The sequence below is a fragment of the Apus apus genome, chromosome 1, assembly GCF_020740795.1.
Source record: "Apus apus isolate bApuApu2 chromosome 1, bApuApu2.pri.cur, whole genome shotgun sequence".
NCBI lineage: Eukaryota > Metazoa > Chordata > Aves > Apodiformes > Apodidae > Apus > Apus apus.
The window spans coordinates 2,327,216-2,354,313 of record NC_067282.1 but is presented as its reverse complement, the minus strand read 5'-3'; the positions used below and the strand labels follow the sequence as shown (position 1 = coordinate 2,354,313).

Genomic DNA, 27,098 nt, shown 5'->3' with positions numbered 1-27,098 from the left:
AACTACTCTTTGGGTTGCTTTGAAAAGTCCCCACCACACAGAAGTTAATGCCTTTCCATTCTAGAAGATAAAGGGGTAGTGCCTACCAAGGGGTCTGTGCTGCTTTGAGCAGGCCAGATCCCATCCCCCAGGGAGCACCACTGCTTCAGTGTCCCCTAATTTAATCTCAAAAGACACTGCTATCAGGAGGTGGTGAGATACAACCCTAGAAGCTCCTGCCAATTTCACTACAGAATCACAGAATTTGAGTTGGAAGGGACCTTAAAGATCATCGAGTTCCAACTCCCCTGCATGGGCAGGGACATTAGGAAGTGCTTTGCCTTCAGGTGATCATTTCTGGCTCTCAGGATGTCAAAGCACAGTGAACATTCCCTACCAAGATGATGGCAGAGCTTGAAGCTGCTGCAGTTTCCTTTAGGAAAAGGTTGCATGAGGTTGGAAGAGAGGAGCTTATCCAGGGGAGAAGATACTCATGAACGTGTCCAACTTGATGCCCAAGTTTGCACCTGGAATCACATCCAATGCTTCACAGGATCAGTGCTTCCATCTAGCACATCGTACTGGGACAGACCCAGAAGAAGGGATCACTGAGGAAAGGCTGGATCCAACAACCCAACTGCAGGCACAACCCTTCAAAGCCAACAGAAGAAATGTGAATATAATTTGGATACCATCATGAAGGTGTTACCTGCAGAAATGCTTATCTAGAACAGTGCTATGATGTATATTGGTTCTCACATACGTGTCTTCTTTTGACAACAGATAGTTGAGTTTACACAGAACCTCATTTTAAAATGTCAATTCAGGCTGGCCTGACAGGGAAGTTAAGAAAAAAGCCTCAGTTCAAAAGAAAACATAGACCAGGGAGGGAAAAAAAAAAAAAAAAGCCAGGCATGATGAAGTGTTTTTTATTCTGCTATATATTTTTATATTTGAGAGCTCACAAGCGAGCCCAGATTCTTGGGTATACAATATAGAAAGCAAGAGCAATGAAATCCAAACTGAAACAAATACCAGGAATCACAAAGCAGGCTGCAAATTGCTTCCCCCTCAGTGCAGCTGAACATGGGTGCCAGTGGTAACCTACCTAAGAGCAACCCTCTGGAAGCCTCTTCTTTCAAAACACAGATGGTTAAAAGTAGAGGAATAACATTCAGGGCCTCCTTTCCACCCAGGGTGGAGAGATTCCACAGATTTGCCTGATTCCAAAGTGCTGGCTGCATTTTCAGTCTGGGTTTTCCTGCAGGTGTCTGTGGAGCACTGCACAGCTGTCCCCACTGGACACCTTGGAGGGTGGCAGCTGAACCCCACTGAGATGCCACACTCATGAGGTCTCTGCCCAACTGAAGCAGGGAATGGTCAGGCCAAGAGGTTTTTTTTAAATATGAAACCTTCAAGGGGATTTAGTCCTCGAGGCTTCTACTGGTAGGAACAGTGAGTGTGGAGGAAAGGAGGTGGGGGGGAAATGTCATTTCTGATTAATCAGGTGCAAGGGAACTGCAGATATTACACGGGTGCTCACTCTCTGGCACGTTTACACCATCAACTGAAGACCCATCAGTGCAAACTAGAACTTCAAAGGCTACAGAGCACAGCCAAGAGAAAGCTGTCCAATTATAACAAATTCATGGTATTTCTGTAACAGACTGCATTGCTCAAGAAAACACAGGAGTCCATGGGAGAAGGTAAAGGAGCTCTTACCATAAATGTGTTTTTAAATTAACTTTCTTTTTTCTTTCCTTCTGAAAAGATTAACTCTAAACAATAATTAAGAAATTAACAAATATTCATAGAAGGGCCTGATCAGCACTAGAAGCTGTTTCCAGGAAAGCCTTTTCTAAATGGATTCCAATGCCTGAAAAAAAAAAAATAATATTCCAACAGAAGATGAAAAGCCAGAGAGGACTGGGAGCAGAATCCAAATTTACCTGGGCTGTGAATATACCATGATCCTGTGTTATCGTGCTCAAGTCCGTTTGTCTAACACCATAGGAATAGCTTTAGCTTTTTAATTTATTTATTATTTTATAATTAATATAAAGAATAAGTGCAATTTGATCTCTATTCCACTGATTTCACCTCCACGTCTGCTAACAAGTCCCTGGTCCGAGCTCACTTGTCCGAACTTTTACGCGGCCTGCGGAAGCTGGACATGTTTTCATTCAGTGCATAGATCCTTCGAGAGAACTCCTCAAACTCCCCCAGGACTTGTTCATCACACTCCACTGCCACAGCGTGTTCCACCGGGATGGAGTTAAAGTCTTCTAGCTGATCTCCTGTGGTGAACCCTGTCGCTTCCATCCCCATTATCTCCTCCGCTTGCTCCACGGTGCAACACGGGACGGGGCCGAGGAGAGGACGAAACTCAGGGGGCTGCTGGTTGTTGCTTGCAGTGCCAGAGCACCCACCAGCCACAAAGGCCCCATTTATTGCACTAGTTTGTCCTAGGAAAGACTCCTGAGGGTCCTGGGGGTTGGCGAGGTTCCCGTTTTCTCCATTTAAACTGCCGCACGAGTCCTCGCTTTTCTTGGGATTTCCTTTCGAGGAGTCCATGGAGGTATCCAAGGAGGAAGAGAGAGATCCAGGTTTTTTATCTAACTCTCCCACCCGGGCTGTGATGGGAACAGGTTGTGTTAAAGCAGAGTTGTAACTAGGAGGAGGAGTTTTGTACTGGAGTCTTTCGTTCCCCGTGCTGGCTCGTTTTCGGAGTCCTTTCTCCGGAGAAGGAAGCGCGCTGGAAAAGCCGATATCCACTCTGCCGAAGCTTGAGCTCTGTCTCTTTGGAACTGGAATGGCACTGGATGTATGGTGTCTATCACTAGAAAGGAAGGAAAGGATAAATCACAGCTGTCAGCCATGCTCACCAGCAATACAGATGTTTCACCAAAGGCTGAAGCAATTATTTTATCGCAACTCCAGGCTCCGTTTGGCCAACTGCTTGGATCCTAAAGTGCTAAAACCCCAAATGTGTTTAATGCTGTATGAGCTGCAGAAGACACCCCAGAGGACAGCTTTACTGAAAACTGGTAAGATTCCTGGAGGAACATTTACAAAGCTCCATGGTTTGAAGAGTCAATCACCCAAGAAACCACCACATGATGTTAATTCGTCCTGTTAACACCATTTTACAGGACCAAGCTGTACTTTATGAATTATTACTGTTGACCATATATGTATGTATTTATGGCCTGTGCTGGGCCATCATAAACTCTTCAAAAGTGGGTAATAATGGTCAAATCCTTTAAGAGCAACTTCTTCCAACAGTGGACTTCCCTGACAGCTGCACAAAGGAGAAAAAACACCCTCACTTAAGTGCAGAGGATTATTTTTGCCCAACATCTCCTGCTTTTCTGTGCCAATCGTTCCCTAACTTTCTGGACAAATGTCAACCTCAGTTTCTTGAGGAACACAAACTAATCAAGCTTGATTTTACTATTTAATACAGTTCCACAGACACTGTCTCAGGGCCTGTAATTTGGAACATCCAATTTTATGTCAGCTGGGGTGTGTTATGGGAATTTTCCTTCATCAGCTTAATCTTTATCCAATTACAATCACCAACCTACACGCAAATAGTGCGTTGCATGTTCACTTAAGTGACCTGTTATTTTCATTCCAAATTAAAATTAAAATAAAACACAGCTATTACTGATCTGCTGAATATATAACTTCAAGATTCAACTGCTGTCAGGACGAGCCCCTTTCATTAACTCCATTTAAAAGAAACTCCTGCTCAAGGCTTGATACATTTTGGCGTGTCTTGCAAGGGGGAAATCTTGGACTGGCAGCTACGAGTAGTCCCTAGTGTGGATCCTTTTCCACATTAGTTTTCTTCATTTTTTTTTTTTTTTATCCTCTTTGTAAACAGGATAAGCTAGATTGCAAAAAGTCCCTCTGTGAAAAATAAGCATGGCCATGGAGGGCAGCATGGAGTTCTGCTGCTCTTTAATTTCCTCTCCCATCTCACCTCCTCCCAGCCTGCCCCTCTTAACACACGTGCAGGGCTTCCTGCTCTTCCATAAAAACCTCTCATTACCTTCAGGTCGCTTTTTAGAATTTGCAGTTGTGGACAGTGAAGCAGAGATAAAGGTCACACATGCAGCCAGAAGCAAAATCATCAGCTTTCTTCTTAGATTTCAACTGCTGCTTCAGAGCTTTTTTAATGCAATCTCTGCCCAGCATTCACAGCTCTGCTTGCAAAGGTTTGGAACATTCTTACCAGAGGTGAGAAAACAGAAAGTACATCTCACAGATGCTAGTAAGTGTTGTATATGTGGTCTTGGAGACAACTCCCAAGTTCCCCACTGACCAGAGAACTTGAAAAGACTTCAAGTAAACCCTACACATCCAACCATTTATTTTTAAAATGAGGTAATACAACAAACAGGAGAATCTGAGGCAGGACACTTGTGACCTTCTGCAACGTGCTCTGCAGACATATTGGGGAGGGTCTGTTTTCCCCTCCATTCCCCCCAGCTTAGTGCTTTCAGCCTTAATCCAGAAAACAACTATTTATTTCATTAGATTCTGCTTATCTGGAATCCTAGATAAAAAAACTTCTTCATATTCCCACTAGGTTTGTTGAATCTTCCTTAAGAAAAAGCACAGGGAATAAAAACAGAGTGCTACGTTTTCAGCTTTATCAGAAAAATGCAGCAAAAAAAAAGGATTTTTGCTCTGTATTGAGCTATTAGAAACTTTACAACTAGATGGTAGGTTTTAGGAATTTATCCAAGTTCCAAGATGTGCATAAATTCACAAAGCCAGATATCAGTCAAGACAGTTCTCTGGGCCCAAGGACACATCACTCTATGTTTACATGAGCTAATTCCTGATGGGTAAGTGGTAACTGATTACTGCAGATCCCTGCTCAAATTATAAGACACTTGGCAATTAAGTAGATGGTGCTTTTCAGTGCAAGACAACTAAGGTTTTGCTGCCTTTCCCATTCCAGAGATTGAGATCTTGCAGAGCTGAATTAACATACAATGAATGGAGTTGGAAGGGACCTTAAAGATCATCTAGTTCGAACCCCTTCCATGGGCAGGGACACCTCCCACAAGACCAGGCTGCTCCATCCAACCTGGCCTTGAACACTTCCAGAGAAGGGGCAGCCACAGCTTCTCTGGGCAGCCTGAGCCAGTGTCTCACCACCCTCACAGGAAGGAGTTCTTCCTAATGTCTAAATCTCCCCTCTTCCAGTTTAAAGCCATTACCCCTCATTGCATCACTCCATGCCCAGCTTTCCTGTAGGTCCCCTTAGGGTACTGGAAGGAGAGCCCTTCAGGCTGAAAAACCTCAACCCTCTCAGCCTGTCTCCACAGCAGAGCTGCTCCATCCTTCTGATCATATTTGTGGCCTCCTTTGGACTCACTCCAACAGCTCCATGTCCTTCTTGAAGGTTCAATAAGAAAGAGACGGGCAAACAGGAGAAATGGGTTCTATGGTCAGACTTTTTTTTTCCCCAACCTAAAATGCTAAACACCCTGTTGCTGAAGTTTGCTTTGTTTTGTTTGTATTGCATTGTCAACTCAAGATCCAAAGGGCAACACACTTGCTTTGTGCAGCCCTAGAATGAGCTGCATAAAATGTGTTCTTAAGTCTGGATCTATTTGACTGTTCCTGTAACCATGTAAACCATGTAAAACAGCAAGCACATCTGGACTTCAGAAAGCAGGTGGGGTGTATGAGAATGTCATTGTCATACAAGCTCCTTTTCAAACTGAAAGGTCACTTATTGCCTTCCCTTTCCTAAAGACACAGGCTGTTCCCAGAGCTGATTCCAGAACTACATTTCCTGCAACAGTAACTATAAAATAACATCAGATTGGTTTCTATCAAGATGTCAGGGATGAGTCAAATGGGAATGTATTCCTGCTGAACTAGAATTTGGCTGCAGATTCCAGAGAAACAACCTCACGAATTTGAAACTAAAAAAAGTAAAACTAGAATCATAAAAAACACAGAATCACTTTAGGTTGGAAAAGACCTTCAAGATCATCGAGTCCAACCATTAACCCTACTCGGCCAAGTCCAGCACTAAGCCAGGCCCCCAAGCACCACATTTAGATGACTTTTAAACACATCCAGGCATGGTGACTCAGCCACCTCCCTGGGCAGCCTGTTCCAAAGTCTGACAACCCTTTCAGTGAAAAAGGTCCTTCCTAATGTTCAGTCTGAACCTCTCCTGGTGCAGCTTGAGGCCATTCCCTCTTGTTCTATCGCCAGTTACTTGTGACAAGAGACCAGCACCTGCCTCTCTACAATATCCTTTCAGGTAGTTGTAGAGGGCAATGTGGTCACCCCTCAGCCTCCTTTTCTTCAGACTAAACAGCCCCAGTTCCCTCAGCTGCTCCTCATAAGACTTGTTCTCCAGGCCCTTTACCAGCTTGGTCGCCCTTCTTTGGCCACGCTCCAGCACCTCGATGTTTTCCTTGCACTGAGCTGCTCAGAATAATACAAGGTGTGCAGGCAGAAAAGGATCACTTTTTTTGCCCTGTTGCAACAGATGGCAGATGCCCAGATGTATCATGTGAGTTGTTCTGCAGACAGTTTGGGTCCAGATTCTCCACAGGACTTCAGGAGTGATTGCTGGGACAGACTACATGCTGGCTGCAGAAATGATGGTACAAGACACTCGTATCCTTTGCAAAGAAAAAGGAGGAGTTTGATGTCAAAGCATCACTCCATACAGCTGTGAGGGACTCCTATCTCCTGGTCTAGGCCCAAAGACAAGAAGGGAAAAGGGACAAGATGGAAATTCTGCCATTTCTCTGGATTTTATACAACCCTTCACAGGCTGAAATAGGCACTGAAGAGATAAAAATCAAATCCAGGAAGAATTTCAAGCTGTATCTTGTGGATTTAAGTACAGATGAGTGTTTCTCAAAATAGTCACAAGGGTGACTCTTTAAACAGTATTTTAGAGATAAAAGTTCTTGCCTTGAAATGTAAGTAGTCAAAAGAGGTTCTAGACAAGTTACAAACACAGTGGATTGAACATCAGCCTACAGACAGGTTTGGAGTGGGTCCTCCTGTTGAATATATCCCCTCCAGCAGAAAATGCAAGGGGCAATGGTCACAAACTGGTGCACAGGAGGTTTAACCTAAATATAAGAAAATAGTTCTTTACTCTGAGGGTAACAGAGCCCTGGGACAGGCTACCCAGGGAGGTTGTGGAGTCTCCATCCCTGGAGACATTCCAAATCTGCTCTAGGAGATGCTGCTCTAGTAGAGGGTTGGACAAGATGATCTCCAGAGGTCCCTTCCAACCTTGACCATTCTGTGATCTCACAAGAGCCATCTCAGATGAGGAGGATGTGTAGGGAAAGAAGAGCAAAAAGCAATCCCAGGTTTAATCCTAGTTCCTGAAGCTGCAGGGGTGCCCCATTGTGCAAAATGCAATTAACTGAGTCATACCTGCTACTCTGATGGGTTGTGCTGGGCTGTGCTTTAAAGCTTGCTCAAATTCATTTTTCTTAGCTCAAAATCTTCAGTAAACATGAGAGTCCCTTATTGGCAAACCCCAAACTACCTGCAGCAAGTGTTGATCAGACCAAATCAGGCACAAGAGTCACTTTTCTGTGCAGCAGAAGAAATGTTAGTGTCTGAGCAAAGCAACATGAAAACTGTGGTGTCGAAGGAGCTCGAGAGAAGCAGCTTTACAAACTGTTCTGGTGGGCACATAAATTGAAGTTCCTCCTAAAAAGAAACATGCCTAAATTCCTTTGTAAACCCTACAGGCAAATGGGTGAGAAATTAATTAGTTTGCAGGACCAGGAGAGTCTTTAGAGCTTGTTATGACAAGGCTAGTCAAGCTAACACATTAGTGCGCCTGAACAATACCTCTTCAGTCCAGCTGCCAAAAAAATATCTCCCCTTCTTTAGCAAGTTGAGCTGGCAGAATGATCTATACTAAATGATCTAACAGCCTAAATGTAGCAGCAATACAAAGCTAATCTCCCTTGTCTACAAACTAACTTCCCAGTTCATAGAGTAAATCAGGGCTGCCCCCCAGGGCAGTAAAGCAGGAATGATCTTCATTTATCACACACGCGTTCAAATTAATGAATGAGAACAAAAAAGGACTTGCAGCCAGGTTCCTTAAACTACATGCAATGAAATGCACCTTTATTCAAGGCTGCAAAACCAGGTTTTAAGCTGCTGGAGACACACATGGGCAGATTTCTGAAACTGTCCATTGCTGCCAATAAATATGAACAGGAGGGGTTTAGTCTCAGTGAGGAATAAAGAGGAGGATAACTGCCCAAATCTGAGAAAACAGGAATGAAGTCAATAGAATGGCTTAACTGCTTATCAAACATTATCTAAGGCATTTAGATAAAAGTAAATATGCATGAAGGACCTTGGACATCAGCCAGATGAGAGTTCATTGCCTGGGCTCTCTCCACGGTCACTGAAGAAAGAAAATGAGCCCTGGAGGGTGGGTAATACCCTCTCAAGACCCATTTATGATCCCTCTCAGGATGCCTCCTCGTGCAAAGGGGCAACCTAGGCAACTAGTTTAGGCTGAGTGACAAGTGTCTACTGGGCAAACATGGAAGGTGACCAGCTCTCTGTATCCTTTTAAGTAAAAGAATGGCTGTAGTCTTGTAGGCAAGTAAAATGAAACCAGAATGGCTCTAGGTACAGTGGGTTAAGCAGTTAAGTCACAGGGTCTTTTTCTGTTCCATCACCTCTGCCCAGGTGAGAATGAGAAGTCAAATTGAGATTTTGGTTCCAAAGTAATATTTACGGAGAGGCACAGAGCTCAGAAAGAGGGTGGTGAGAATGAGAAGTCAAACTGAGATTTTGGTTCCAAAGTAATATTTACAGAGAGGCACAGAGCTCAGAAAGAGGGTGGTGAGACACTGAAACAGGTTGCCCCGAGAGGTTGTGGATGACCCCTCCCTGGAGGTGTTCAAGGCCAGGTTGGATGGGACTTTCAGCAACCTGATCTAGTGGGAGGTGTCCCTGCCCATGGAGGGGGGTTGGAACTAGATGATCTATAAGGTCCATTCCAACCTTAGCCATTCTATCACAGAATGGTTGGGGTTGGAAGGGACCTCTGGAGATCATCGAGTTCAACCCCCCTGTCTAAGCAGGACCAAAAAAAACTAGGGACATCACTCAGAAAGGCATCCAGACAGGTCTGGAAAGTCTCCAGAGAAGGAGACTCCACAACCTCTCTGGGCAGCCTGTCCCAGGGCTCTGTCACCCTCATAGGGAAGAAGTTCTTCCTCATGTTGAGGTGGAACTTCCTGTGCTCTAGCTTCAATCCATTGTCCCTCATCCTAAAGTCAAAAGAGCTTGTTCCTGCCTTCTTGATGCCCTCAGGTATTTATAGACTTTAATTAGATCCCCTCTCAGTCTTCTCCTCTGCAGACTAAGAAGCCCCAGGTCTCTCAGCCTTTCCTCATAAAACAGGTGTTCCAGTCCCTTCATCATCCAATCCATCTATGATTCTATAAAATACTAGGTTGCCAGTAATCTTCATGAAAGGAAGCAGCTGATGGAGGGTCTCTATTCCACCTGCCTTTTCCTTGAGGAAAAGGCTGTGCTGTTACCAGAATTCCTAGCACTGCATCAAGGACAAGTCCAGATAAACAGATGCTTTATCAGCTTCACAGCTCATGGGATTAATAGAATACATTAAAAGAGCAATTTATGTTAGAAAACCATCATCCAGTTGCCCAGAAACTGCAGAGACTGCAAGGTACTGCCACCAGTGGAGAGTCAGGCTTGCAGGAGCACAGCCCTTTACCTGAATTACTAGGGTTGAGCTGGTTCAGCTTCCAGCCACAACTACTTGGCCCGTCTTCTGAGACAGCAAACGGATGTGTCCAAAAAGAGCAGCCTGGTGAAGTATAAAACCTGATTTGCTGAACAGCCATCAAGCCTTAATGACTTTAAGTCTTCAAGCTGGATCAGCCTAGAACTGGTAACGTACAGGACTGAGCCAAACTTATCAGGCAGCAGGATTTCTAAATTTATTTTAAAAAATAAGAGAAACCTCAGATTTATTGGACATTATAGATAAGAGAATCACATCATCACCAACCTCAATATTTCAATTGCATCCCAAACTCAAAAGTCAATTCATAACAGCCTAACTTCAGCTGTTTTACTGGCAGCAAAAGGACAAAGTAGCTGTTTTCTCCCCAAAATATTAGTTTTCACTAGTTAATAATCAGTCCATTTGGGCATTCTTACAGACCTGAGGCACAAGGCACAGACTCCATGCTCTAAACACATGAAATAAAGCCACTGAAGGAGGACACAGACATTTCTCAAGTTATTTTCTTAGCGAACAGATTCTGGTTGTAATGTGTTTGCACTTTTGATACAAAAGTTTCTTCAGTCAGATTCACTTGTGATTATTTAATCTGTCTTCAAGGGGCTCGGAGAAACTGTAAAGCAGTATGAGAGACAGAATACAATTCACAGCCTCAAATATGTATCTTTTCCTCCCCACAAAATGTTTCCTCTGAGGAACATTACTGGATCACAGCTGGTCAAAATACTAAATCTTGATTGTCTGGCCAAAAGCCAAAATCCACAGCTACAGCTATTTGGTATGAGAATACTTTAAAAAAAATAAAATAAAATAATAACTTAAACACCATTTGATCTTTTTTGTTGCAAACTATGACCTCATGGCAGTAAGAATGCTAAATGAAGGTGTTTAAGTTGGTTTATAGCCATCCGAAATGTTTGAAGCTCCAAGAGCAGCTCCAAGCCAATATCATGTCAACTGCACTAAAAAGCAAGAATAGTTTCTCACCTTCTTAGAGATTACTGGTTAAATAACACACCACAGTGACAGGGCTGCAAAGGGAGGCTGCCAAAAAGAAGTGAAGGTGAAACTGCATCTTTTGGAAGCTGAGAAATTCTGACACGTGCTTTGAAAAAAAAATAATAATGTTCATATATTAAGCTACTAGAGGTTTTCTTAACTCAAATATTAAGTTTTAGTCTCCTCTTGAATCTAGCAGTATATGAATCAAGACATACCTTTGAAATAAAAATTCAAGCCTTGGCATGCAGATATTTTTGGGTATAGCTGTTAAATGCAGGCTCAAAAGGATATCTCCCTGACTACAGACAAGACTTTCTAAAGGAATATCTTCTATTTGCCAGCATTAGATAAGCTTATTGTCTAATCTATTCAGCAGGAAAAAACCCTCCCACTGGACTCCTTCAGTTTGCAGTGTGCTCTTTACTTGCCCTCAATGATCACAAACAATACCCCTCAAAAGTTACACAGAATAAATTAAGTTGGAGAATAGGAGAGAAAATGAAAGTCTCTTGATCTGATGCAGCTACAATCTAAGGAGCTTGACTTGTAAAAGGCAAATATGAGCATGCAAAAAGGAATGTACTGACTATGCTAAGACTTGGTCTCTCTCAAAAGCTGGAATATGCTGCACACTGAAAAGAAAAAGAATTTAAGAGTAAAACTGCACGGGCCCTTTGATACCAGCAAAAGCTCATCTTAAAAATGAGCTGCTTTTCTGGAAGCCAATGAGACTCCAGGCCTAAAAAACTGGCAACAGAGAGAATTATTCCCAGAAGGAAACAGAAAAGATGTGGGGGACCACAACTGAGACAGTCTAAACCAACAACAACCTTGGCTCATCATCTTTCACCTTAAGAGTCAACGTTTGATAGCAGAAAGACATAGTTTTGCAGCTCTGTAGCCTCCACAAGTGTGTGTGCAGGAACCAAGAGATCTGTCCTGGTTTTGTCTACATACAGTAGGAATAATATTTTGCAGTAGGGGAAAGGGGGAAGAAAAGTAAACACAGCAGAATATGGGTGCCAGGAGAGATATGAAGAGGGAAGCAGAGCTTGTAGACCTGCAAGCTTGCTGCAATAAATCATGTGTGTTGGGATGTGAAAACATGTATTAATCATTTCAGTCTCATGCCTGAGTAACCAAAACAACACAAATCTCACCAGGCAGAGGGATCCAGCAGCAATGCAATTAAACCTTGATGCAAAAGGCACTGGACTCTGCAGACCTTCAACAGGGCCAAGGGCTGCCCCAGAGCTCCAGGCAGAACAACAGAGCTTGTCAAAGCCTCAAGCAGAGACTTTAAAGACAATTGCTTCATTTGCTCAGGTAGAAATTGGTGGGCTCTTCTATAACAGCTGTGAGGTTGGTTGTTTTTAATCTGAAGGTGTAAAGAAACTGCTTAGCACAGAAATCTAAATTGATGGCTGGCAGACAAGGAGGTTAAGCCTGAAATAACAAAGTATTTCACAGAATGTCAGATTGGAAGGGACCTCAAGGATCATCTGGTCCAACCTTTCTGGGTACTACTGTAGTTCATATGAGGTGGCTCAGCACCCTGTCAAGTCATTTCAGTTACCCTATCTAGAGGAGTCAGGTCCATTCCAGACTGCAGTGAAACACAGGTATCTTTAGCCCAAAGCAAAAATGAACAGCATGCATGGGCTAGGAGTTAAGAACAGTTTTGTTCCAAGTGAAATTAAGTTCAGTGTGTTGTTTTTACCAGTGTGATTATGATTCGACACAACTTAAATTCAGCAAAACACGACTATAATGCCAAAAAAAGAAACTGAAAACCAGCAGCTGAGCAACAAAACCCAAACAAATCAGGCAGTGCAAGTGAATCTTAGATAAGAAAAAGGCATCACTGCCTCACATGCTCCTGCTCTCCTCCTGCAAATGAAGGATAACCTGGAAATCCTTCTTCACTGAGTACGTTTGGTGGCAGAGGGTATCAGATGACTCACCTACAGTATCCTGAAAACAAAAAAATTCCTTCAAATCCTCATTTTAACAGCTGGTGACTTTTATGCTTGTTTAAAAATATGTAATCAGATATTATCCACAAGACAGTGGGCATCTGTACTCTGCTATGAATGTGCTCCACTGCAATGCCCAATTATGAAAGTCTAGCCAGTTTTCCCCTTGAGCTGGGCTCCCTGTAAAGCCTCATTTCCATTTATATTATTAGAAAGCACTAAGAAGCATTGTTTAGAATCATTAGCCTTAAAAAAAAAATATGTTAAAAATGAACAACTATCCATACAAGTTTTGGAGGTGAGAAGGAAATGGAGCATGGACATTCATGGGAGGAGAAGGAGGGAATGTGATACTCCCAGAGAGCTCTGCTTAATATTCCTACATGTTTTGAAATATTATCCAGCCCAAAAATGTGGTTTGTCTTGCTAATAACTGTGTATCACCTATAGGAAAAAAAAAGCCCTGGTAATATGATGGCAAAACCTCTAAGGTATAAGTAAAGCTTCCATGATCAGTTCTTTAAAGCCACCACACACCAGAAGGGAAGATCAGATCCCTACGCTTTGAAAATTATTCCCATTTAACACGTCCCCCCCAGTCATCCCACCTCTGCTTATTCATGACCAAAGGAGACATCCATGACCTGGATCCCTCCCACTCTACTGATCAGTTCACACAAGTGTGACAGAAGTCATGGGATTGGTGTTTTGGCCCATTGTTTTCAAATGAGCTTAGAGGACCACAAAACATCTAAGGATTTTTACATCCCAGTGATGGATGCCACAAAAAAAGCTCTCAGTAATATTTTCCTGATGAAGAAAGTTTTTCTTCAGGCATCTTGCAGAAGAAAAAAGAAGCAGGGAGAATCTTCAGCAGTGCCTGAAGTTACTGTCAGAATAAAATGGCACAAAGGACTGAGCTTCCTTTTCCCAGAGCCTATTTACTTTTGTTGGCTGAGCTGAATTCCCACCAGGCACCACTTTTTACAGTATTGCTCAAAGATGATACTACTCCTGCATTTGTTTTCCTTTGCCAGGACTCTGCCCCCAAAAGAAGTGATTTGTATACTAGCTTAGAGCTCACATGCATCAGCATTTCTGTGCAAGGAATGAAAGATAACAAAGGCAAAGAGGGACACAGAAACACGAGCTGGTAAGAGCTGTGATATGACACCTCCCAGAGAATTTTCATCACTGTTACCCACTGATATAGATTTTTTTATCCCAAAAGGTCTGATGTGTTCAGCAGTGCTGCTCTGAGGCACTAACCCTGCTTGAAACCTGCTCTTATCATTTTGAAATGGAGCAATAAGAAAAAAAACTTGTTTTTGCTTTTGCATAAAAGGATGTCTGACCACACAGTGTCTTTAGAACTGATGTTCTGCTCATCCCATGTTCTGCATCTTGCAGGAACAAAGGGAAAAAGGAGAGACCTTCAGAGCTTAACAAGATTTTAGGACCCTACTAAAATACAGCAAGAAGAAAACTGTTGGAACAGTAAAATCCTTTAAAAGTTGCAGAAATGAGCACAGAAGAGAAGGCTGCATATCAGCAGTTGTCATTCAGCCCCAAACTATTTATCACGTAACACTTTTTTTGAATTAATTTCAGACAAACACTCCCACTGCTGCAAAATTCCAGCCTATGCTGCTGCCTCTGTACCTGCCATACTGAGCTACCTGCTGGTTTAACAAATAAAGACTTCAGATAGAATAAAAACAGCCCTAAAAAACTTTACCACCACTGGCAAAGAAGGGCCAGTGCCACAATGTTTCGTGTCATTTCACAACAGATGTAAAAACTAGTTCCAGCCTGGTTTTGAGTCTCTCCCCTATGATACTAGCCCCCAAATATTAAGGTTTGGCTACTAGTGCTTTGTAGTTCATTATCTTATTACGAACAAGTAGTTTCTGTTAGGAAGACTGGAAGGACTCTCTTTCACCCCCATTTAGCATAATATGTGGAAGAATGAATTATTTCCAAGAATCACAGACTGGTTTGGGCTGGAAAGGACCTTCAAGATCATCAGGTTCCAACCCCCCTGCATGAGCAGGGACACCTTCCACTAGACCAGGTTGCTCCTGGTCCATCCTGGTTGCTCCAGCCCCATCCAACCTGCCCTTGAGCACTTCCAGGGATGGGGCTTCCACAGCTTCACTAATGTTAAACCTAAATCTTCCTTCTTCCAGTTTTAATCCATTACCCCATATCCTCTCACTCCCTGCCCTTGTCAAAAGTCCCTCCCCAGCTTTCCTGGAGCCCCTTTCAGATACTGGAAGGCCACTATGAAGTCCTCCCAGAGCCTTCTCTTCTCCAGGCTTATCACTTGACCCGATTTCTCAGACCAGCTGAAGCAGCAAAGGAGTTCATATCATCACTAGAGCACGTGGCAGCAAAAGCTGGTGGCTTTGCTCACCATCCTCACACTGGATGGTATTTTCAATACCTTGGAGTATCCAGGGCATCTGCATGGGATCAGGTATGACACAGGAACCAAATAAGACCTGTGCAACTTTGGAGCAGTGAATAATTAACCTACAGATCCTGAAAGAGAACAATGCTAATGTCTGGGTGGGATGCAGGCACTCCAAGAATGAAGATGAAAAAGTAAGACAAAACTGCTTAAGAGAAGAGGCTGCATGAGCACACACAATACAAAGACCATGAATTTAAAAAAATGAGAATACAAACATCTAACACTTGCAGAAATGCACTTGCTAGTGAGTTGTCCCTTCCACATTTACCTATGTTTATCCAATGGGTTTAAGGAGAATTAGTAAAGCCTCATGCTCAAACAGCTGCTGCAAGAGAAGCCCACACTAACTTTAGTCTTCTTAAGACAGAAACCAGCCTGCTTTGATTTTTTTATCCTTAGATACATTCTTAAGAGAATGATTAATTCATCTGCCTTTAGTGAAGAGCACTGCTTTTCCAACAGTCTTCCCCTGCAAGAACCATTATGGGCCCATCACACAGATGGTATTACAAAAGCAGAAGAAAAATGTGGAATATTGTGGACATCTTACATGGCCTGTAATTTGGGGAAGTCACCAAGCATGATTAATCCTTACAAAGTGCAGCTGCTTGTCTGTGAATAATTTTTACAGCTACATTTTTGTAGCTCCCACCTCTTTCTAATCACAAAAAAAAAAGACTTACCACCTAACCATTAGTCCAAGCTCCATGAAGTTTTTCAGGTTAGGAAGAGTCTGCCTTAGATCTGGAGTACTCAGCCCATGTTGATATCTAAGCTACAAGGAGAGAAGAAAATTAAAATTAGCACAGCTTTCCAAAGCCCAGATTCCAATGAATACAACATTCTGGTCAGTTCATTTCCTAGGTTCTCAAAGAAAGTGTAGGATAATCAAGCCACTCCAAGAGATCTGTTCCCCTTAAGGAAATGTTCCATTTAATATTCATAACTTCATCTTAGCAAAAGCCACCCAAGAACAGGGACAATCACTCAACCTGACTCTTAAACCTCATGACACCTTTTCTATTTCCTATCTGTAACAGGAGAGCAGCCTCACAGCTTAACAAAAATCCAGCCATGAAGTGAAAAGACCACATTTCAAAACAAAGTCCTACGTTCAGGGATGCAAAACATGTCTTTGTGTGCAAGTGTCATCTGTCACCCTGTGTGTGTCAAGGGGTGCTGGAAGCACCAGTGGAACTGTTACAATAATATCAACTGGTAAAAACACACAGTGTCACGCAACGGATCTAAATCTGTGCTCCTTATACAGTTTACATGAACATTTAACTGCTGCTATTATTCTCATAATGAATCCCAGCACTCAAAAACAATGCCATGTAGCCAAGAGAAAGGCTTCAAACACTGACTGACTTGAACCCAAGTATTAACTCCCATGTGAGTGCAAATGTAAACGAAAAGATTCAATGCACTGACTCCAGGCAAAGCACAACTTGCTTTTACCTTCAGGTTATCAAATGAAGTACACAATGTAACTGCCACTGCTGGTAATGGAATACTACTTATTTAAGAAGCCCCCTAAATAAAAATACCTCCAAAGAAAACAGGAGATGGAAGGGAAAATGTCTGTCTGTCTTGCAAGTCTGAACTTACACGAGCAAATAGTGTGCACTCACAGCCCAGAGGGACAATTGTGTCCTGGGCTGCATCAACAGGAGTGTGGCCAGCAGGGCCAGGGAGGGGATTCTGCCCCTCTGCTCTGCTCTGGTGAGACCCCACCTGGAGTGTTGTGTCCAGTTCTGGAGCCCTCAGCACAAGAAAGATATAGACCTGTCAGCAAGGGTCCAGAGAAGGGCCACCAAGGTGATTCAAGGGCTGGAGCAGCTCTGCTCTGAAGACAGGCTGGGAGAGTTGGGGTGTTGAGCCTGGAGAAGAGAAGGCTCCAGGGAGACCTGAGAGCACCTTCCAGGGCCTGAAGGGGCTCCAGGAAAGCTGAGGAGTGACTGTTCACAAGGTCTTGTAGTGATAGGATGAGGGGCCAATGGCCTTAAACTAGAGCAGGGTAGATTTAGATCAGACATTAGGAAGTTCTTTACACTGAGGGTGGTGAAGCTCTGGAACAGGTTGCCCAGAGAGGTGGTGGAGGCCCCACCCCTGGAGACATTCAGGGTCAGGCTTGATGGGGCTCTGAGCAACCTGGTCTAGTCAAAAAGGTCCCTGTGCACTGCAGGGGGGGCTGGACTAGATGAGCTTTAAAGGTCCCTTCCAACCCCACACACTCTATGAACCTATGAACTTCAAGGAAACTTTCCCTCATGTAGTTAAAACATGGAAAAAAAAATAACCCCCTGAATTCCAGTATTTTTAGGACTACTAGAATGAAGCAGTATCAACCTGATATGCAGTTCTCAGCAGATGTTAACAGCCTCTAGAAGTCAGAGTGAGCCTCTGATTATCCACATTAAGCAACTGCACAGATTTGATACTGATTTTGCTACTTGCTGAAACATGAACAATCCCACTCAGTTAAATTTGATTTTCAGAATTGCACACTTCTTCCCATAGTTGAGTTAAGGTGTGGGCAAGGATCCTCTGGGTTACAAAGATCAATGACTTCTCCCAATCAATCAGTTTTTCACAGATAAAAACTCTTGAAATTGGGAATGATTTCTATGCTTATCTGAGTTTTAGAAAGAAAAACTGCTTTGGAAGAAAATCATCCTCAGAACTGCACTGTACAACAGGAGGCCATTTATTACACACTTTATTATTTCCACCTGGACACAGTCAAATTATATGGTGGGCTTGGATTCATATTTTCTGCTACAATGACAGAACCTGGATTAAGACAACCATACAATATAAATTACTAAACAATCACCACATTCTCCTGATGGGATGGGTTACAGTGGAGTTGGTTAACCAAAGAACTAGCCTAGGGCAAATGAAAGAAAAAAGAAAAATACCAAAATCAAAACCATTACATTTGTTCCCCTCCCTACAACCAAATATTCATAAAATACCCCTTCTATAGTCATTCTTGAATTCTAATGTTTCAGAGCATGAAAATAATTGGATTAAGGGATCTCTCTATTTCCAACAGCCAAGATCAGAGGGATGCATGTGAGACTTGTATCAAAACATGAGCAAAAATACCATTTCTGTTAAAACACATTTTCATACTGCAAATAGCAGAGATGCACAATAAGTTAAGTAAGGAAACAAGTTTTGTGAAACCTCTAGAAAAGAAATGGTTTCACTTCATAAACTGCATTACTCTATTCTGGCTCTGTGATGGCTTAAAAGCAGAGCAATGTTGCCATCTGTGGCTGTATCAATACAAGCTAATCATGTTTTTATGGAACAAATCTGTATGTTAACCCAAAAGCTGCTGAAAAACTCATCTGCCTTCTCCTGACAGAAAAGAATACTAACAAAAAAAATAATCAGTTGAATCAGAGTCATGAGTTAATTCCCAGGTTTTAGTCTGGTTATAGAATGACTCCCCATTCATGTAACAAGCTTAACTCCTACTTCTCAGTGGTCTCACACGCCCTAAAAAGAAATCTTTCTGCTTGTATTGAATGATAGAACCCATCACACTTACAGCAAACAGAAGCATGGAGGGGGAAAATCTAAAAATATTTCTCTTTTACTTGAGAGCAGAACTCCTCTTCCTCTTGCTCTTCCCCTCTGCCAATGCTGCCACATCAGTAAATGTTTTCCCCAAACCATAAAGCATTTTTAATACACCTTTCCTTATTATTTAACATCACAGATCAAGGGATAGTTCCTCCACCTCATGCAATAACAGCAAGACACTGAACACCACTAACAACCACCACCCATGACCTGTTACAGTAGGATTCACACAAGCTCCTTTTAACATCAAAATCAATTTTAAAGAGAGAAAAACGTAGGGAGAGGAGACAGCTGTTTTGCTCAGGAGAGTTAAAGGGAACTGAAAGCTTAGCATAATGAAAGATTTAAAGAGAAAAGAGGTGAAGTGCAGTGAAACACCCAGGCTGGGTAGGGGAACAAAAGCAGGAAGAGGTGACTGCTGTCTTGATTCTCCTAAGAAACCGAGTTCACATTTCAATGGTTGCTGTTAAACATCACCCACCTCCACCACCCCCGGGCTAAGTAGCATTTGCAAAAGCAGCTTTTTATTTCAAAATTAGATTGTTCTTTCAGGATATTACAGACCTGGCCATCCAAAGAAAACGTGCCTGTTTTACTTTGAGTGAACAAGTGTCCTCAACTTTTGCTCACGTTTATGACTGTGTGTTCTCTATGGGACTGTGAGCAAATCATTAACCAGGTTCAAGTAATAAAATATTAATTGCCATTTCCTTACTAATATTTAGCTCCCATATACAGCTTTGTTTTCCCAAGTGCTGTGTGAAATGTTGCTTGATTGAAGAAAAACACCTAGTAAACATGAACTGGGAAACAAATAAGCTGAAGACATCAGACCCCTCAGACAGGAGCCTGAGTCTGCTCTGATACCAGTTATTAGCAACACTTACTCCACAGACACAAGATGTGGAAGGTAAGATAACTCCTATTTTATGAAAAGCTCAAGGCAGAATAACTTCAGGGATATTTAAGGGGAAAAAAAACCAACCCTTTGTAATTTCTTCCAATTACACAGATTTATTGCTTGAACGCATCTCAAAACGTGGAAGTTTCAACATTTAACATTTGGCTTCATTAACTGCCTCATTCCAAATCACTTAATGAGAGATGTGAAGAAGTGGCTTAGTAAACCATGCCTGGAAAACTCCACCTGCATATTCATGTTTCTACCCCAAATTTCTGACACTACAAAATCCAGTGTGATGAACTTCAGAATTTCAGCATGATGCAAAAGACTTGGAAAAGAGGACAGACTGTTTACAACTGTCAGAAGGTAACTGCCTAGACTGCAGCAAAGTCTGAGTTTTGCTGAGTAGAATCAGTAAAATACAGTCAGCAGAACAGAATACAGTAAAATCTGGGGGTTCTGTTTGTCCTAAGACAATTTCAGGAAGGACCTGTATGGAACAATCTGAAGAAAGAGGAGATTACATTTATATTAAGGCCAACTCTGCAGTAAACCTGCCCATCATACCAGTGGGTATTTTTGTGTTACAGCTGCTATTTATTTCAACATCATAGAAAATCATAAATGCTGAAATGAGATGCATTTAAAACAATGGTTCTAGTGAAAGGCAGTTTAATTTTTAAAACTTGTATTAGCTTTCTAATAATGTTTAAACCTTAATTCCCATCAAAGACTAGGAAAAAAGGGCATGCTAAGAAAACCCCAGTACTGGCTGTTGGTGAGGCATGACAGACAAATTAAAGTTAACTTACAAGCTGGGTGTAATTGACTTAGATTCTTCAGGAAAAGGGGAAAAAAAACCCATGTATCTTCAGTTGCTACTGCTTCTATCTGCATTTCCTTCTGTGCAACAGTTTGAATGTCTACTGGAAGTTGACTGTCCCCAGCAGTGAAGCAGCTCCACCCTGAGTGTCTCTAAACCACTCTTGCCATCCAAGCATTTTCCAAGTAATTTATTTTGTCAACTAGACTGTTAATTAAAAGTCATGTCAGATAACAACAAAGCTTATCACCTTTCAAAAGGTAACAAATTCCACGATTCATTCATTAAATCTTGTCAAGTGTAGGTGCCTCATTTGTCAACTAAAATAAGAACCTGAAGACTTGAGAGGACAAGGGGTAATGGTTTTAAACTGAAAGAGGGAAGATTTAGATTAGAGATCAAGAGGAAATTCTTTAGTGTGAGGGTGGTGAGACACTGGAACAGGCTGCACAGAGATATTGTGGGGGCTCCATCCCTGGCAGTGTTGAAGGGCAGGTTGGATGGGGCTTGGAGCAACCTGGTCTGGTGGGAAGTATCCCTGCCTGTGGAAGGGGGGTTGGAACTAGATGATCTTGAAGGTCCCTTCCAACTCCAACCTTTCTATGATTCTATAAAGTTCACATGATAAGGAGTACAAGAACTGTTGAAGTTTTCCTAACAAGTTGGCTTAAAAAAACAAAGCCCCATTTGACTATCTTTCTGAGTAATATCAGATTGCACCCACGATCAAAATTAGGGCTTTTGCCACTAAGGAATAGCCTCTTAAGAAAAATAATGATATCCTGCATTTATGTGCAAAGAAGAATAGCCCATTTCCTACACTAATTCCTGCAACAGTATTTAATGACTAATGATATACATTTACTTCCAGCCAGAAACCACAGAGTACCTTGACTGAAATATCCTTTTTTGGGAGCAGAGAACGACTCCAATTCTGAACTCATCTGTTCATCATTTACCATATTGTTTCCCCAGCCATATCGATCTTGTTCTAAGACATGTGGAAGCAGTCTTACAGCTCAGACTATGGTAATAAAGTTCAAAATACCAACCACTTCAGTACAAGTTATGCATAAAATCCTGAAACCTCCAGCATTTCTGCACTTCCCTTAGTCTCTACTGCAGGCAACTGGTCCTTGATGTTGCAGCACCTTCTGCATCTCTACAAGAGGAGGATCTAACTCTCTGCTACACTGTGCAGGCTTCTGTACTGTTAAGGCAGTCAAGCAATTTTCACAGGCTCACAGAATTATTGAGGCTGGAAAAGACCTTTAAGATCATCAAGTCCAACACATGACCCAACACCACCACATCTCCAGACCATGGAACTAAGTGCCACATCCAGCCTTTCCTTGGACACCTGCAGGGATGGGGACTCCACCACTTCCCTGGGCAGCCCATCCCAATGTCTGATCACCCTTTCCATGAGGAAGTGCTTCCTAATATCCCACCTAAACCTCCCCTGGAGCAGCTTCAGGCCAGGCCCTCTCGTCCTGTCACTGGTTGCCTGGGAGAAGAGCCCGACCCCACCTGACTCCAACCTCCCTTCAGGTGGTTGTAGAGAGTGAGAAGCTCCCCCCTGAGTCTCCTCTTCTCCAGGCTATTTTGAATTATTTCAAGTACAATAAGGAGCTTTTCTTGATAGCATCAAGCATTTAGAAAGGACATGTGCTCCACAAATGTGAAAACCCACAAACCAAAATAGAAGCAAAAGCTTTCTTTCAATCAAGGTCGCACTGTTGGTGAGAAGCCAAGCATTTACAGAAGGTTTTCAGAGGATGTCAGATGCTGGGACAGGAATATAAAATGCAACTTTTAATAAAATGACATAGTTAATTGTTTTACAAGATCTTGGATGACTTTCCAGGGTATGAAGGAGCACTGGCTGGGATACAGATGACTAAGCACTGCAATAATGAAAACAGAAAGTGTTGTTATAATGCCTGTTGCTATATAAACAACCTTGGGGGATCAGTGAAATAATGCCTGCTGCTATATAAACAGTTATGTGTGTTTATATCTTTTGGGGGAAATTATAAAATTTTAGATTATCTGCCTTCTTAACATGTTGCTTGCCTTTGTTTAATTGCATCTAGCTCTGACTGGCTATGTGGGTTTACTGGAAAACCTCTGCAACATCAGTGAAACACACGGTGGTATCAATTAGCTCAGTCGATATCATATTTAAAACTAAACATTTAACACTTCATTTAATTTTTCATATTTAAAAGTCTGTCAGTACACATCTAGCACACTTTGCAAGTGTAGCTAAGGTTTTGTTTGAGGGTTTTTTTAAGCTTCTTGGAGAAGCAAGAGAGGAGAGGAAAAAAAAAAGCATCATAGCAAGTAGTGTGATGGTAACAAGTCCTCAAGTCCTCAATTTGCTTTCAGAAGGAGCAGAGAGGGATGGCACCCGCATGTAAACTAAACTAAGTGGTCAAATACATCTATTTTCATGGAAATGCTGACTTGTATCTTGATATGCCAATGCCTGCCTCTCTCTCCCAAGTGGATTTCAAGGCTGTTCAGAGGTTCACCCTGAAAAGCAGATGTTTACTTTGCAATTCTTCTAAGAGTACTAAATTAACAAGAAAAACAAGTTACATCAACCGCCTTGAAGCCTCATGTCCTTCATTAGTCCACTGGGCACAGGCTTTAAAGCTCCTCAAGCTGACCCAGCATGCTTTAAAAAGCCTTCATTAAAACCATCTTAAAGGACTCCCATTACAATTTTGATTTGGCAACAACAAATAAGGCACACAAAGAGCAATCAAAGCAGTAACAGGAGATAACTCCATTTTATGCTGTCCCTCCAAAAGCCTCTTACAATTTCACTTGTTTTTAGAAAATGTTTTAGTCTAAACTAGCCTAATGTCCCTCCAATTTACAAGGTAGAAGTTGCTATCAGTAAGATACTTTCCTCCTCTTTTACTTTGATCTGTAACAGTGATAACCAACAGTCAAGATGCTGCAGGGTCACTGGTCCAAAACAGTCAATGCTAGAGATGGGAAATGTTGATACATTTTGGCCAAGCATCTGCACACGTGAGGTTAGAGTGGAGCTCTAACAGGTTCAGTTCTTACAAACTGCATCAAATTCATATGGTAACTTTTTCTCACTCCCTGGTTCTTGCTGCCTCAGGAACAGCCTGTGTCCTTTCCTCTCCTCCCAGCCTAGAGAATATTCATGCACTTTTTTCACCTGAAAGGCAGAGGAAAAATCATGCATGAAATCTAAGTACAGGAATGATCCAGAAGTAACCAGGGAAACTATATTCTCATCTAATAGCAGATTTAATTCCCTTTTACCTTCTTTGATTTGCCTTAGAATTACATTAAGCTGCTTCTTCCCCTCATTTCCACCCAAATACAAAGTCTAATCATCATTCAAAAACAGCAGCAGCCTGGACACCAACGTTCAGCAACATGTCATATTCTGCCAAACCTTTCTAAAGTAGTTTTCTTCTAATTTTTTAAAATTGAAATGTGACAGGATTCTGGTTTCACAGCAAGAGTGTTTATGGGAGATAGACCACAAGAAAACAAGGAAATAGGAGTACGTGTTTGAGAACATGCAGAACACACTGTAGAACTAAACATTTAGATGAGCCAAAAGCCACGTTTCCTCCAGGACTCTCTCACTTGGATTTGTGAAGCCCTTCCTGAGAGTAAACACAACACAATATCCCTCCAGAGAGGTCTATAATGTCAGCCTTCATGGTCTGAGCAGGGTATCCCAGGAAGGATATGGAAAACCATTGTCCAAGACAGGCTGGGGGAAACAGGCACTTATATAAGTAAACTATTCCAGTAAAATGTGGTGGTTAGTGGGCTCATTATAAAAATAACATCTATGGGCCCCCCCCCTTGCCCATAAAGGTGCCTCTCATATACCAAACCATTTTACAGAAAGAACATTAAAAAAGAAAGCAATTTAGAAGATAGAACAGTTATTGGCCTCAGAAAAGCCTCCCCCTTCCCCAGTGAAGCCCTCAAATTACTAAAACCATGTTTACTGTTCAGCTGCTGCATTAGAGCTCGATGAGATGAAGCTACACAATAAAAACCTTTCCAGGTTCAGCTCAGAACTTCTTAAAACACCTCAGTATCACAAAGTGGTTTACTGGATTATAAGACATGGGCACACTTACTTCCTACCACCTCGTTCATCCTGAACTTTGTATTAAAAATCATTACAGCAGGCAGAGAACAAAAGGTCAGATGGGCAAAAGCCAGATGGGGAAAGACAAATAACATTTTGTACCTTCACCTTAAACATGGCATTTTCTTTATGTTTTTAGCCCCCTAAGCATAGTTTTTTGATACACAAGAACATCTGAAGCTTGCTTTTTACCTACAGACACCAGAAGGGAAATATTCTCAGGAATGCACAGGGAGGTACAGTGAACTCATCCTCATTGTCCTGGTTGGAAATCAGAATGACTGGAGCCCAGAGCCCAGACTCAGACTGAAAGGCTGCACGGCCAGACTGGGGCTATCATCAGCTTGGGAGGCAGATGAACATCCACACCCAAGCCTGTGAACTTCTCCCTGACAGTGATGAGGTTTCAGACTAGGTACAACAAAGAAGTTTCTTACAATGTGGGTGGTGAGACACTGGCCCAGGTTGCCAGTGAGGTGGGAGATGCCCCATCCCTGGAAACATTCAAGGTCAGGTTGGATGGGGCTCTGAGAAACCTGATCTTGTTGAAGATGTCCCTGCTTACTGCAGGGGGGTTGGTCTAGATGAGCTTTCAAGGTCCCTTCCAACCCCAGCTCAATGATAGCTCAGAGCAATATAATAAAGCTTCCAAAGAGGTTTCTGGAACTTTGTGTGTGATCCTACTCACTCATTCTACATCTATTCATTAACTTCATATTCATTCCAAAACCAGGCAGTTGTTCCATCTGGCATCAGTCCAGCTTTACCTTGTACCTTGAGATGTTGCAGGAAAGGAACCTGCAGAATTATTTCAGCATGCAGAAACTGTGCACTCCACTAGGTATTGCAAACACACAACTTCCAGCTGTTTGTTCTTTAATCATAGAATCCTAGAATGCCAGGTTGGAAGAGACCTCAAGGATCATCTGGTCCAACCTTTCTAGGTACTACTCTAATTTATATGCAATGTTGGGAAACCTGTTTCTTCAAGTGAAAAGGCTCCTGCTTACAGAAATCCTTACTCAAAGAGAAAGTGATTCAGCCCATGCCACAAAGCCTAAACACAGGAAGAACTGCAGGATTCCCAGCTCCCAGCCCCGTGTTTCATTCAGGCTGAACTGCTTCCCAGGCATCCATTATGCTACTTGTAGTGGACAAAGGAGACTGACTTCTAAAAAAGCCTAGACTTTTAACCAAATGGAAAACGTCTCATTCAAGGAGTACAGAAAAAAAAACAGTGTAACTTGTGTAAGACCTGCTTCCCATCAGGATAACAGCAACATTCAGCAAACACTGAACGCCATTAAGCCTGAAAATGGAAAGAGTATCTCATATCACAGAATGGTTTGGGATAGAAGGGACCTTAAAGATCAACTAGATCCAGCTCCCCAGCATGGGCAGGGACACCTCCCACCAGCCCAGGCTGCACAAGCCTCATCCAACCTGCCCTTCAACACCTCCCGGGAGGCGGCAGCCACAACCTCCCTGGGCAACCTGTTCCAGTGCCTTCCTGCCCTCATGGGGAAGAATTTCTTCCTGATGTCTGACCCTAAATCTCTCCTCTTTCCATTTAAAATCACCACCCCTTGTCCTCTCACTCCCTGCCCTTGTCCCAAGTCCCTCCCCAGCTTTCCTGGAGCCCCTTCAGGCACTGGAAGGTGCTCTAAGGTCTCCCTGGAGCCTTCTCTTCTCCAGGCTGAACACCCCAACTCTCCCAGCCTGTCTCCAGAGCAGAGTTGCTCCAGCCCTCCCATCATTTTCATGGCCTTCTCTGGACTTGCTCCAGGAACTCTATGTTGTTCTTGTCTTGAGGGCTGCAGAACTGGACACATTACTCCAGGGGGGAAGTCTCACAAGAGTGGAGGAGAGTGGGAGAATCCCCTCCTAGGCCCTGCTGGCCATGCTGCTTTTGATGCAGCCCAGGACACAGTTGGTTTCTGAGCTTCCAGTGCACGATGCCAGCTCATGTTGAGCTTTTAAATGACCAACACCCCCAGGTTCTTCTTCTCCAGGCTGTTCTCATTCCATTTTCTGCCCAACCTGTATTTGTGCTTGGGTTGCCCTGACCCAGGCCTTGTTGAACTTCATGAGGTTGGCATAAGCCCACCTCTCGATCCTCTCCAGGTCCTTCTGGACCTCTTCTGGTCCTTCTGGGCCTCTCTTCCCTTCCAACTTAAAAGCCAAGGCCAGGGAGAATTAAACCAACACATACTCAGCAATCATAGTTCTGAAAACCAGCAACTTCTATTTGCTAAAATGAACCAGAACTTGCTTTTTTCCTATTTATACAACGTAAACTTGAGAAATACTGACATGAATTATGCACAAGGCAAGCAAAGGAAGATACAGCAGCCCCTTT

At 42.6% G+C, this 27,098-nt stretch overlaps 1 protein-coding gene across 1 annotated transcript in view; it reads right to left on the bottom strand.

The window, feature by feature from the left end:
- Positions 1-892: 892 nt before the first annotated feature.
- The window catches only part of UVRAG (UV radiation resistance associated), a 113,851-nt gene continuing 87,645 nt past the window's right edge, over positions 893-27,098 (bottom strand). The window contains exons 14-15 of the mRNA XM_051608689.1: positions 15,934-16,025; positions 893-2,818 (exon numbers count right to left, since the gene is read on the bottom strand). Of these exons, the coding sequence (XP_051464649.1) occupies positions 2,113-2,818; positions 15,934-16,025 (798 nt within the window). The 3' untranslated portion in view covers positions 893-2,112. The remainder of the gene's footprint in view (positions 2,819-15,933; positions 16,026-27,098) is intronic.